The sequence below is a fragment of the Saimiri boliviensis genome, chromosome X (genome assembly GCF_048565385.1).
Source record: "Saimiri boliviensis isolate mSaiBol1 chromosome X, mSaiBol1.pri, whole genome shotgun sequence".
NCBI lineage: Eukaryota > Metazoa > Chordata > Mammalia > Primates > Cebidae > Saimiri > Saimiri boliviensis.
Genome location: NC_133470.1, coordinates 16901543 through 16914224, shown reverse-complemented (window position 1 = coordinate 16914224; position 12682 = coordinate 16901543). Strand labels below are relative to the sequence as shown.

Here is a 12682-nt window from a genome sequence, read left to right as displayed (position 1 = left end):
GGCTGACAACACAGTATGCCTACCCATTCTCTACTCAGGAGAGTATAGCTTCCTGACCAGTGACCCTGGAAAATGGGATTTGGAAAAGCCAACTCCATGTTCCTCCTTATGTTAAACAGACAAGGGAAAGCCCCCCCGCCACTTTTTTTTTAAATTTGCGACAGGGTCTTGCTCTGTCTGGAGTGCACTGGTGCAATCTCAGCTTACTATAACCTCTCCCACCCGGGCTCAAGCGATCTTCCTACCTCAGCCTTCAGAGTAGTTGAGACCACAGGCGCATGCCATAACACCCAGCTATTTCTTTGTACTTTTAGTAGAAACAGGACTTCACTATGTTGCCCAGGCTGGTCTCAAATTCCTGAACTCAAGCAGTCTACCTGACTCAGCCTCCCAGAGTGCTGGGATTACAGACATGACACACCTCTTTCAAAGAATAGCTTCATCTCTTTAAGTTATTTGGATACATCAAACCTTCTACTCTTACTGCTTGATATCTAACAAAACCCACAGGACTGGATATAAAACAAAAAACTTCTGAACTCACCTAAATAAAAACCACCCAGCTGAGAACTGGCTGCTCAGAGAAGGCATTGTCTGGCAAGGTGCCATGCTGCCATGTGGCCTCCTGGCCAGATGTGGACATCAGTCTGTAGAGAGAAAAGACCTCCCTCCCCCTCCCCCGCACACATCCCTGCTGAGGACCATTGGGGGTGTGTCCCTGCAGTATCATCCCCAGAACACATGTAATGGGCTGGGCGTGGTGGCTCACGCCTGTAATCCCAGCACTTTGGGAGGCCGAGGCAGGTGGATCACCTGAGGTCAGGAGTTTGACACCAACCTGGCCAACATGGTGAAACCCTGTCTCTACTAAAAATACAAAAATTAGCCAGGTGTGGTGGCATACACCTGTAATCCCAGCAACTTGGGAGGCTGAGGTGAGATAATTGCTTGAACCCAGGAGGTAGAGATTGCAGTAAGCTGAGATCACACCACTGCACTCCAGCCTGGATGACAAAGCGAGACTCTTATCTCAAAAAAAAAGAAAAAACACATATAATGGCAGTTGAAGAGGCACAGCCACCCCCTACCACCCATTCCTTCCAGAGACTGCCGTCTGAGTAACAGTGTCTGGAATGTGCCCTGCTGGCAATCTTTAATACTGCTCAGCCAGTTCAGCACAGTGACCTTGGTTGTGATTCTCCAAATTCATCCAGACAGATCTAGAGCCAGAGCTCAACATGTCAAGTGTGAGGCCTCCTCTTTCCTTTCTTCCTTCCTTCCACTAGGCCCTACCTAATAGAAGAGATTCTAGTGACAAGGATTTGCCTTGCTCTTTCCCCATCCTCTGTTGATCATCGGATGATACTCAGGAAAACCAGAGCTTGGCAGGAATTGCAGTATGCAGTTCTGATACTTATTAATACTGTTTTTCTAATGTGATGGAACTTTCTCATGTTCACTTTCTCAAGCTCAGCCTCTCCTCTAAGCAGTGGCTCTCACTTGAGGGGGGGGGTCCCATGACCAGCAGCACCTGAGAACTTGTTAGAAATGCAGATTCTCAGCAGGCTCCACCCCAGACCTATTGACTCAGAAACTCTGGGGATAAACCCCAGGGCTTTAACAAGCCCTCCAGGGGATTCTCCTGCTGAGCTCTCAGATTTGAGAACTGTTGCTCTAAATGGTCCTGATAAGAATCTTCCTCTTTAAATTCAGATTCACTTAGCTTTGGTTAAGGACTTATTGCATACTTGTCATTATTCCCAGACTTAGGGTGATCTGGGGATGTAGGTAGGCTTATCCCCATTTTGTAGGCAAGGAAACTGAAGCCTGGACCTGAAATGATTACCTCAAGGTCACAGGGATAAAAAGTGCCAGGCAGAGGTGGGATTTGAATTCTTTCGATTTCGTCATTTGAAGGAGCAGAAAGATACACAAAAACACGAGGCAATACTGACCTGTACAGGGCTAACCTTAATGAGACTTGTGCACTGGACAAGTTTTGTTTTCCACATGTGTGAATTACACCATTCTGACTTTTTGGGGTTCCATAAATCCTCTTCTCTTAGAGCTTGGTTATCATCTGTTTCTCATCATCTCTCCAAAAGTGGGTGATACGAAGTGAGTGTGTCTTTCTCTCAGGGACGGCTGTGTTTTCATCAGCCGCCTCAAGGTCTGAAGGAATTAATCTCCAGTTGTGGGACTTGGAGCAGCTCAGTGGACTGGGGATGGATGACAGAGGTAGTTTTCTAGATGCCACTGAAAAGTCCAGGGATAGGTTTGGCTTTCAGTGAGCATTCATTCCCTTACATGGGTGCCCCCCAGATAGCTGATCAGTGGTCAGGCCGGCTCAGTGAAGCTCACTGTTTTTTGTTCTCATTGGTCCCCTAGTAGAGAAGGGACCACCTTGTGAGGTCCTTCTGGCATGCAGGAAGTCTACTGTAACCCACCCAATACTAAATTCACTCTGGGATGAAAGGCTTCAGCACTTCAGTTACGTCATTGGTTAAATACCTTATGTTAAAACCATATAATGAAATACCATTCAACCCCAGTCTCAAGTGGCTGTACCTCAGGCATCACATGGCAGAGAAGTTCTCTTCCCTCCAAACCCCATCTTTTATCAGGCAGACTGCCAGAGTTGGCCATCATTTAATGGGCCAGGGTCCTGAGGACTGGATTCTGCCAGGGCATGCACACTCATGATTGTATAGTCTCAGGCCAAAAACAAGAACACAGCTAATAGCTAATGCAAATATAAGACTTACAGGAGGTAAAAATCCCCCTTTCTGCTCACAGGTCCCTGGAGAGGCAGTCTCTTAGCAAAGTGCTATTCAGAGAAAAATTATGCAGAAGAGGCTGAGATGTGGAGACGCCAGATCCGCATCTCATCCCTCTGGTGTAGACAGAAGAGATAAATCTAAATACCTATTAAATGACCTTTATATGTGTCTTGTAAGGTGACAAAAAGGAGCCTTTTCCTGGTCTTTAAGTCATGAATTACTCAGTTGATGCTGTCCTAAATTAATTTTGCTTGTGTGTGTTTTTTAAGCCATAAGACAATTGTATCTTTTTGTTTTGGAGTCAGGCTACGATTAGCCCAGTTCCTAGAACACCTCAGAGTTGGGGTTTATGAGGGCTAAAGGGTTTCATTATAACTGCTAGCTCAGGCCTTCTCCAGGGGAGATAGAGAGAGGAGTTGGTATTTGCAGTGTCATGGAGGTGGTGGGGAGTGCAGAATCAGAGCACCTTCACTGCAGCACCAAGGACAACTTTATGAAAGTAACAATTTGGGTAATACAGGAGAATGTTTTTGACAAATACTGTTAGGAGAGAAACTGAAGTTTAATGGTTGTTTTTCTCTGATTAAAAATTATTGGGTTCTGCCTCCCTGCCCCCTCTGCGTACATAACTCTGGGAATGCATGGATGCTTTATTTTGTGGCCAGAAGGTTCTATACTCTTGCCTCTTTAAAAATTTGAAATACGCAATATTATCCCCAGATTACTATATAGAAGAAAAGTGTCACACTATATAAAACAATTGGTTCCCTGTTAAGAAGTTCTAAGATGAAAATACAGCTTTACAAAATAGCTCTCAGTGTCATGTATCACCCCCAAACTCAAATTATATTTGCATTAAAATTTTCCCAAAGCACAATCAGTGTTTTATGCTTTTAACTAGAAAGGATGCTATTGGTTTTGGAGAATTCCAGCTCTCCTTCTGGATAGGGCAAAATGGCTTGAGATAGGCCTCAAGGAGTTAATGCTTATTGGGCATTATTCTTGGGGCAGCTTCTCCCCAGGGAGGGGAGGGGACGAGCAGTGTTAGGGTTGAGAGCCAGTGCTAGCCTAGCCACATTGTTTACTGTCCACCTACTCAGAACACACTGGTGTGGCAGAGACAGCACATATGCCTGGGTTTTGGATGCTGAGCACAGAAAGCTGCATTTGGTGACTCACACCATGCTCTGAGGCAGCAGGCAGTGTGGTGGGGCTGGGTAGTTAATCTTGTTAACACTTGCCTTACATGAACTGTGTAGGAACGGCTGGAGGCGATGATGCGCAGGTCCCTGGAGCGCTCACAGCAGCTAGAGCTGAAGAAGAAGTATTCGTGGGGAGCATCACTACCCATGGCACCCGGAGGACGTGATGGTGAGTATAGGGCTGCCCCTGTATTTCAGGTCCCAGGTGGGAAATCATGGAGCGGGCAGGGGATCATGGGCACCACTGGGTGCCTCCAGGATCTGGGGGATGCTTTGCACAGGTTTTCCGAGACACCACTTTCAGATGTGATGTTTAAAACTGCTGAGATTCCTATGCATGCATTTGTTATGAAGCAGATCTATGCATTCTTGAAAGCAAACAGCAGTTGACACAAAAACTGGGCTTTGAGGGAGAGCAAAAGGAAAGACTTTGAACACAGCCCAGTGAGCCGGGCCCAGCTGGCAAGCCCAGGGGTGGTCTGACTTCAGGGGAGGGAAACGGCAGGAGGCTTCAGTCACTGCTCCAGATGCCATCAGGAAAAGCAGAGTGGCAGCTACCCTCCAAAAAGGGCTGGACTTTTTCCTGCCTCATTTAAAATTTTTGTTGCTTTTTCTAATTTATTTCAAGGTGACTTAATTATTTTGTTACCAGTTCATACTCATCTTTAAATTTTCAAATGTGTAATTTTATGTATGGATTGTTACTAGTCTCTGGATGGCTTTTTCTTCTTTTTCAGTGTCTCACCACATTTCAGCAATCTTAACATTCTATTATGCAGGAGGTGTGTACGAGCTCTATCTGAGAGCAAATGGATTTGAGTTTATAGGCTACTTCTTGACTTTGCTGTATTGTGCTTTTAACCTTTGGGCAGTAAATAAACTTTTTTTCTTTTTTGAAAAGTCGACAACCTGATTCAATTACTTTTTCTAATTTCCTAATTAGAAACTAAGAAGCAACAAGAAATTGGGACTTTTTTCTTTTACCTCTCTTTGCTCTGATTTTTTGCTGTGTAGGTGAATCAGAAAATACCCCACCCCCTCCTCTAGGTTTAGCAGCCAGCACCCTCCCTCCGGATGCAGGGACCACTGCCGCAGCTGCCGAGTCCACCAACGGTATATCTGAGCATCACTGTGCCCATTTTGTGATAACTGTTCTCTTCCATCACCATTTCTGTGTCAAACACTTTTACAGTTGATGTCTTAGTCTGGCCTGTTACAACTTTTCTTTCTGGCAATGTGAATGACATGCCCATATTTCTTTATTCCTCTGTCATTGTAGAGCAGTGCATGCCTTACATCTTAGTTCCCTGGAGACATTTCATTCTCACCTCACAAATGTCTGCCTTGAAAATCTTGACGGTATTTGATTTTTGCACATTCAGATTTTTAACAATCTCATTCATCATCTGTTGTAGACATTAAGTAGCAGGGCATTCTGATTACTTCTGGTTACCAAACCTATAATCACCAGAGTTCTGAATGGAAAACTTGGTCTTGGTGTTAAAGTGGTAGATTCCTGGAGAGGTATTTGAGAGGGAGTGGTAGGGAGTTTATCAGTGCTAATACTGGGAATCCAAATAGTTAGATAATTTGGCTTTGTGCTTGATTTTCTCTCTTTGTCTAATAGGCTCTCTGTTTTGTATACAGGCCTGGGAAACTCCTATGGTCTAGATCAGGCGTCCCCAAACTTTTTACACAGGGGGCCAGTTCACTGTTCCTCAGACCGTTGGAGGGCCGCCACATACTGTGCTCCTCTCACTGACCACCAGTGAAAGAGGTGCCCCTTCCTGAAGTGCGGCGGGCGTTGGGGGCGGGGGGGCGGATAAATGGCCTCAGGGGGCCGTAGTTTGGGGACGCCTGGTCTAGATCAAGAACAGAATTAGCAAAACTTTGTTCCCATTTAAGAATGGCTTTAGAAATTCATTCCATCTTCAACTGGCATAAAAAAATGTGTAAAAGGGATGCAGTATTTACCAGCAATGCAGAAGGTCATATTAGCAGTAGGAATCAATACCCTTGGTTTCTGACATTCCTTTGACAATGAATAATCCTTGCCGGTAGTGCTTTGTAACAGTAATTTTGCTGCGCAGGCAGAGTTACCTCTAGTGTGGGCACTGGCCTTCCCTCTAAGAAAGGTACAGGGAGGCTGGGCATAGTGGCTCACGCCTGTGATCCAAGCCCTTTGGGAGGCTGAGGCAAGTGAATCACTTGATGTCAGTAGTTTGAGACCAGCCTGGCCAATGTAGTGAAACCCTGCCTCTACTAAAAATACAAAAATTAGCCGGATGTGGTGGCGGGTGCCTGTAGCCCCAGCTACTCAGGAGCCTGAGGCAGGAGAATCGCTTGAACCTGGAAGGCAGTGGGTGCAGTGAGCCGAGATTATGCCACTGCATTCCAGCCTGGGCAACAGAGTAAGACTCCATCTCAAAAAAAAAAAAAAAAAAAAAAAGATTGGGGGCGGAAAGAAAGGTGCACAGAGAGTTGAGTAATCACCCACTGGGAATCAGCACCCAGGGCCCAGACCAGGGTGAAATGGGTACAGTACTTGACTAGAGCATACGTTTTAAGGGAATGCCAAAAATCTCAGTAATCAAGATCAAATAATATCTTAATGTGGTATTTTTAAAAATCAAAATGAATGCAGAATAATCCATAATAAACAAAACAGCACATTTCCAAAAAGCAGGGCTTAGCCATATCAGAGCCTGAAACAAAAAGGAAAATGTACACTCCTATATACATGGTTTTATGTAATTTCTAATGTTTAATTTTGTCAGAACATTAAAGTAGCTTAAAATATGGAAAAACTAAAAAGTAGGAGTATTAAAACTCACATCATTTCCATTTTAAATATTTTATTTCTACCCAAACCAAATTTATTATACTTTTACTTCAGCTTAAGTTAATTAAAAATTATTTAAGATTATCATTTGGTCAGCAGCAATTATAGAACATGGCAGTTCTCTCAGGTGAAAACAAGATGAGCAGAGGAGTAGATTTTGGAAATATTATTGATGAGTTTGCTTTTTCTACAACCAAGAGCACACATTTTTCCTTTGGCCTCAGGCTCCAACATCGCTTGGCAGGGCACTGTCATCATCTCTTTGTTTGCTATGATGGTTAAATTTAGAGACCAGTCTGAAATAATGACTGGAACATAATAAGAACAGCAAACTCAAGGTCTCCTGTTAAAATCCTAACCTCAAAAAGTTAAAGCATTTGTGAAAGGACCATTTTGATCTGTCTCTTACTAAGTAAGAGAAAGAAAACCAACTACTAAAGAGGCTGTTCTGCATTTAAATACAACTCCGAGAGGGCAGATTTCATTTCTCTGCAACCAAGTCTTCAGAAAAGAATCGGTTTCAGCAAGCAGTGACAGTCAGACCATAGGACGTTTTCCAGTGGTGATTTATCTCTGGGTCCAGGTTGGTTTTGTTTTCCTGTGATGTAAGCATACACAGAAAGCCCTAGACAAAAGAAAATGATTTGTTGGTGGGATTAACATGGCTTTAGTTGAACAGTTGAGTGAGGTTGAACGTTTGAAATTGAAGATGACAACAGAGTGAAGAAATTGCAGAGATATTGCTGCAGACCAAGGGCCGCTGTAGCCTGGGTGTTTCCAGATTAGGATAATGATATGCCAGGATGATGAAAGCAGAGCATACTGTGCCACAGCATTTAGGAGGTATGTGGATGAGGACAGGAAGGACACTTTGGGATATGTGTTTCTCGGTTCTACAGTAGTGTGATGAATACCAATGTCTTTAATGCATTTCTCTGCAGCATGTGACAAACTTTCAACATCAACTATGAATTTGCCAAAGCCGACGGAGCCTCCCATGAGTAAACGCCTGTCTTCATCCACCGTGGCAATATCCCATTCCCCAGACCGAGGCAAGTGAACGTGTAGACTTGGTCTTTCCAGTTTGTTTATTTTCTGGTGTGAGCATCTTAACATTGGTCTTTATGAGAGCCTCCTCTTGAGCCTTCTGCAGATACCATCGTTGTCCTAGTCTTACGGTCCGAATGTGGGAGCCCTAGGGCCTTGTCGGTGAGACTTTGGAACGTGGCATGGCTCTTTAGAGCCAGGTCGTTGTTAAATAGAGGCAGGAATTAATACAGTCTCCCAGTCTGAAAGAGACCGTTCTGTTTTCTACATTGCATGTATGAGTTATCCTCCTCAGGAATTAATTAACCAGTGGGCAGATGTGACCACTAAAGTAACTGCCTGGTCAATGATGGAATACAGTTGATTAGCCAGAAAGAGCAGAATTGATAAGTTACAGTTACATGGGAGGCTTAGATATGTGGAACAGTGGGGCTCCGCAGTCATTTGTGGTTTATCGGCCTGCCCATTTTGTAGATAAAAAGAGAAGCACAGAACTAATGAGGCCTCCAAAAGAGGAAAAGGATGGGCACTCTGTTTTGAATTGGGAGATGATATGTATAGGACACGTGCCAGTTCCGGAACCTTAGTAGATTTAACATGGTCTGCATCCTCACAGAGGCTCAGATAAGTCACTGAAAGTCTGAGTTTATACCTTTCAGAGCATACAGGTTAAGGAAGTGAGGAAAGCTCTCCATGCACTAAATGTCTATTTTAAAGCAACACCGAAGAAGTGTCAGGTGTCAGTGGAGTGTTTAGCACAAGTTATCACCAAGGGCAGAGCAGGAGGCTAGTTGCAACTTGGCAGAGGCTGGTGTGTCTTCCTGGTTGTTTCCACTGACATTCTTGTACCTCTATCCCAGAGGCGTGTTATCTGTGTCAGAGACCCTATAAGGTTCATAGCGCTACTGATCTGTGATGCAGTTTGTGGTAAGCACCAGGAACCTGGAAGTGATGAAGTGCTGAGTACAGAGTGAGAGAAAAATTAATTCATTGCCATATATAATACATTCAAAAATGATCTAAATATTTTCATCATTGACTTCTAGATTATGAATACTACTATCTTTCATTAAAGCTGATAATTAGTTGGCTGTTTGTATTTTTGTGCCTCTCACCTAATTTTTGCCCTTATCGACATGGAAAAGGTATGAAAATATGTATTTTTATACTATTACAGGATGACATTTCATTTAAAAATCAGTGTGTTATGAAATCTTTCTTAGCAGAGGACCTAAAACAAGTGTTTTATAGGCATAATTTTTTTCAATGTTAGATCTACTTGGAGTAAAGGATTTTTTTTTTTTTTTTTTGAGACAGGCTTTCTGTTGCCCAGGCTAGAGTGCAGTGGTAGTCTTGGCTCACTTGGAGTCTTTGCCTCCCAGGCTCAAGCCCTCCTCTTACCTCTGCCTTGAGTAGCTAGAACTACAGGTACACGCCACCACGCCCAGCTAATTTTTTTCTATATTTTGTAGAGATGAGGTTTTACCATGTTGCCTGAGCTGGTCACAAACTCTTGAGTTCAAATGACCCCACTGCCTTGGCCTCCCAAAGTGCTGGGATTACAAGCATGAGCCACCATGCGTGGCCGTAAATGATTTCTTGAGTCCATATTACATCTGGGAGGTGGGTTAACTCTCTGAGTGATACAGGTCACTGTACTGCAGTAGCATATTGAATGGATTCTGGTACCTCATGACAATTAATGCAGTCTCCCAAACTCTAAATGACACATTATTTGTTTTATTTTACTACGATGAACTCCAAATCCATCCTTTGTTCAAATATTTTTATTTTCCACATTTGTTCTGCCACCCAAAAGTTAATTTGCACCATGCACTGTGTTATTTAAATGTTTTATTTTGTTTTTAGTTTCACTTTTTAAAATTTTCATTTGATTCCATCCCTCAGCTCATCACATGTACTTTAGTGAAATGGAAGCCATTCTTTCGCGACTGTTGACACCTACACAGTCTTCTTTAGCGAGAAGCAGAACTTCATTCAGGCTCTCTGGGCAGGCCAGTAACTCAGGTAAAAGAGGCTAAGCTGGTAACACCAAGGAAAATGCCCAAAGAGGTGTTGGTCAGCCTAGGATTTACTCCTGAATTTTTGGATTTTGCTTCCTATTTGCTGGCTTCGTGAAACATCTTCATTGGTTAATAACATCTTCTACGATTGTTTTGCTGTTTTATGTTTCTTTTAAGTGTCACAGAGGTGAGTAAATTATTTTATGAGTGAGAGCATGTATTTTAGGGGAAGAAAACTCCACTTGATGAACGCTGGAGGTTAGTTAGTAGACTTTTCTTAAGAGATGGTGTGGCAGAATAGCTTGTAGACCAGTCTGGGGAGTCCCGTAGCTAGCTCTGCCATTCACTAGCCCTCACCATTTGGGGTAAGTTAATTAACTTCTCTAAACCTTAGTTTTCTCATCTATAAGATGGAGCTATTTTAAATTGTTGTGAGGATTAAATGAGATAGTGCACACAAATGATATAACACAATGATTAGCACAGAATAAAAGCTCAACAGAAGTCTAGAGCCTCACTACTCAAAAGGTGATCCATGGACCAGCAATGGCAGCGGCATCTAGGAGCTTGGTCGGAAGGCCCCAGCCAACCTGCACATTGAAGTCTGAGAAACGCTGGGCCAGACCATCAAAGCCCTGCCTTTGTCAAAGCAGATCAAGTCATCATGTCACGATTCATGGGGGCTGGCATTCTCTTTGTTTGCAAATGAGCAGTACTGTGTCCACCTAAGGTCAGATCTGCTCTCTATTCCCAAGATAGTGTACTCAGTGTGATGATACATAAATGACATAAAACTTCTGCCTAGTTGTAGCTGCTTCCAAAGAGTTATACTGTTTAGGCAAATAAGTTATACATACAGACAGCTAATAAGTACATAAGATGCTCAACATCATTAATCATTAGGGAAATGAAAATCAAAACCAGAGTGGGATGCCACTTCACACCCTCTGGGATGACTAGAATTTTTTTTTTTTTTTTTTTTTTTTTTTTTTTTTTTTTGAGACGGAGTTTCGCCCTTGTTACCCAGGCTGGAGTGCAATGGCGCAATCTCGGCTCACTGCAACCTCCGCCTCCTGGGCTCAGGCAATTCTCCTGCCTCAGCCTCCTGAGTAGCTGGGATTACAGGCACGTGCCACCATGCCCAGCTAATTTTTTGCACTTTTAGTAGAGACAGGGTTTCACCATGTTGACCAGGATGGTCTCGATCTCTCGACCTCGTGATCCACCCGCCTCGGCCTCCCAAAGTGCTGGGATTACAGGCTTGAGCCACCGCGCCCGGCCTAGAATTTTTTTTAAAGGGGAGGAGGTGGAGACACTCTTCCCTCACACACTGCTGGTGGGAATGTAAAATGATGCATCTGCTGTGGAACACGGCCTGACAGCTCCTTAAAAACTTAAGCATAGTGTTCCCATATGACCCAGCAATTCCACTCCTAGGTATACAGCCAAGGAAAATAAAAACATATGTTTACACAAAAACTTAATTCACAATAGCCACAAAGTGGAAACAACTCAAATGTCCTTCAGTGGATGAATAGATAAACAAAATGTGATATACCCATAAAGTAGAATATTATTCAGCTGTAAAAAGCAATACAGGCCAGTGATGGTGCCTCACGCCTATAATGCCAGCACTTTGGGAAACCGAGGCGGGTGGTTCACCCAAGGTCAGGAGTTTGAGACTGGCGTGGTCAACATGGTGAAACCCTGTCCCTACTTAAAATACTAAAAATATAAAAATTAGCTGGATGTGATGGCACACAGCTGTAATCGCAGCTCCTGAGGAGGCTGAAACAGGAGAATCGCTTGAGCCGAGGAGGTGGAGGCTGTAGTAAGCTGAGATCGCACCACTGCACTCCAGCCTAGGCAACAGAGTAAGACTCCATCTAAAAAAAAAAAAAAAAAAAGAAATACAGATACATGCCACAGGATGGATGAACCTTGAAAATATTATGCTAAGTGAAATAAGCCAGTCACAGAAGGCCACAAATTGTATGCTTCTATTTATGTGAAATGTCTGAAATAGGAAAATCCATCTCTATGGACAGTAGATGGTGGTTATCAGAGACTGGAGGAAAAAGGGAAGGGGAGTGACTGCTTAATGGACAAATAGTTTCTTTGAGGAATCTTGAAAACGTAGAAGTAGACTGTGGTTATGGTTCCACAACCTTGTGAGTATACTAAAAACCTCAAATTGTGTGTGTGTATGTATGTGTATATATTTATTAGATATATATATAATATATCTAATAAATATATATATATATATATATATATATATTTTTTTTTTTTTTTTTTTTTTTTTTTTTTTGAGACGGAGTTTCGCTCTTGTTACCCAGGCTCGTGCAATGGCGTGATCTCGGCTCACCGCAACCTCCGCCTCCTGGGTTCAAGCAATTCTCCTGCCTCAGCCTCCTGAGTAGCTGGGATTACAGGCAAGCGCCACCATGCCCAGCTAATTTTTTGTATTTTTAGTAGAGACGGGGTTTCACCATGTTGACCAGGATGGTCTCGATCTCTCGACCTCGTGATCCACCTGCCTCGGCCTCCCAAAGTGCTGGGATTACAGGCTTGAGCCACCGCGCCCGGCGTATTTATATATATCACATATATATATTTATATATAAATATAAAATAAAGACAAGGTCTTGCTCTTTTGCCCTGGGTGGAATGCAGTGATGTGACTATAGCTCACTGAAGCCTCGAGCTCCAAGCCTTCCTTTTACCTCAGCTTCTCAAGTAGCTGGGACGCCAGGCACATGTCACCATGCCTGGCTAATTTTTTGG

At 43.3% G+C, this 12682-nt stretch overlaps 1 protein-coding gene across 5 annotated transcripts in view; it reads left to right on the top strand.

Moving 5' to 3' along the window:
* MAP7D2 (MAP7 domain containing 2) overlaps positions 1-12682 on the top strand; it is a 112559-nt gene that overhangs the window by 64133 nt on the left and 35744 nt on the right. Inside the window, exons 4-7 of one of the 5 annotated variants that reach the window (XM_010334880.2) lie at positions 4040-4151; positions 4997-5095; positions 7766-7876; positions 9780-9899. In XM_010334880.2, coding sequence (XP_010333182.1) covers positions 4040-4151; positions 4997-5095; positions 7766-7876; positions 9780-9899 — 442 coding nt within the window. The remainder of the gene's footprint in view (positions 1-4039; positions 4152-4996; positions 5096-7765; positions 7877-9779; positions 9900-12682) is intronic. The other 4 variants (XM_074392275.1, XM_003924106.3, XM_010334881.2 and 1 more) reach the window with 4 other exon arrangements.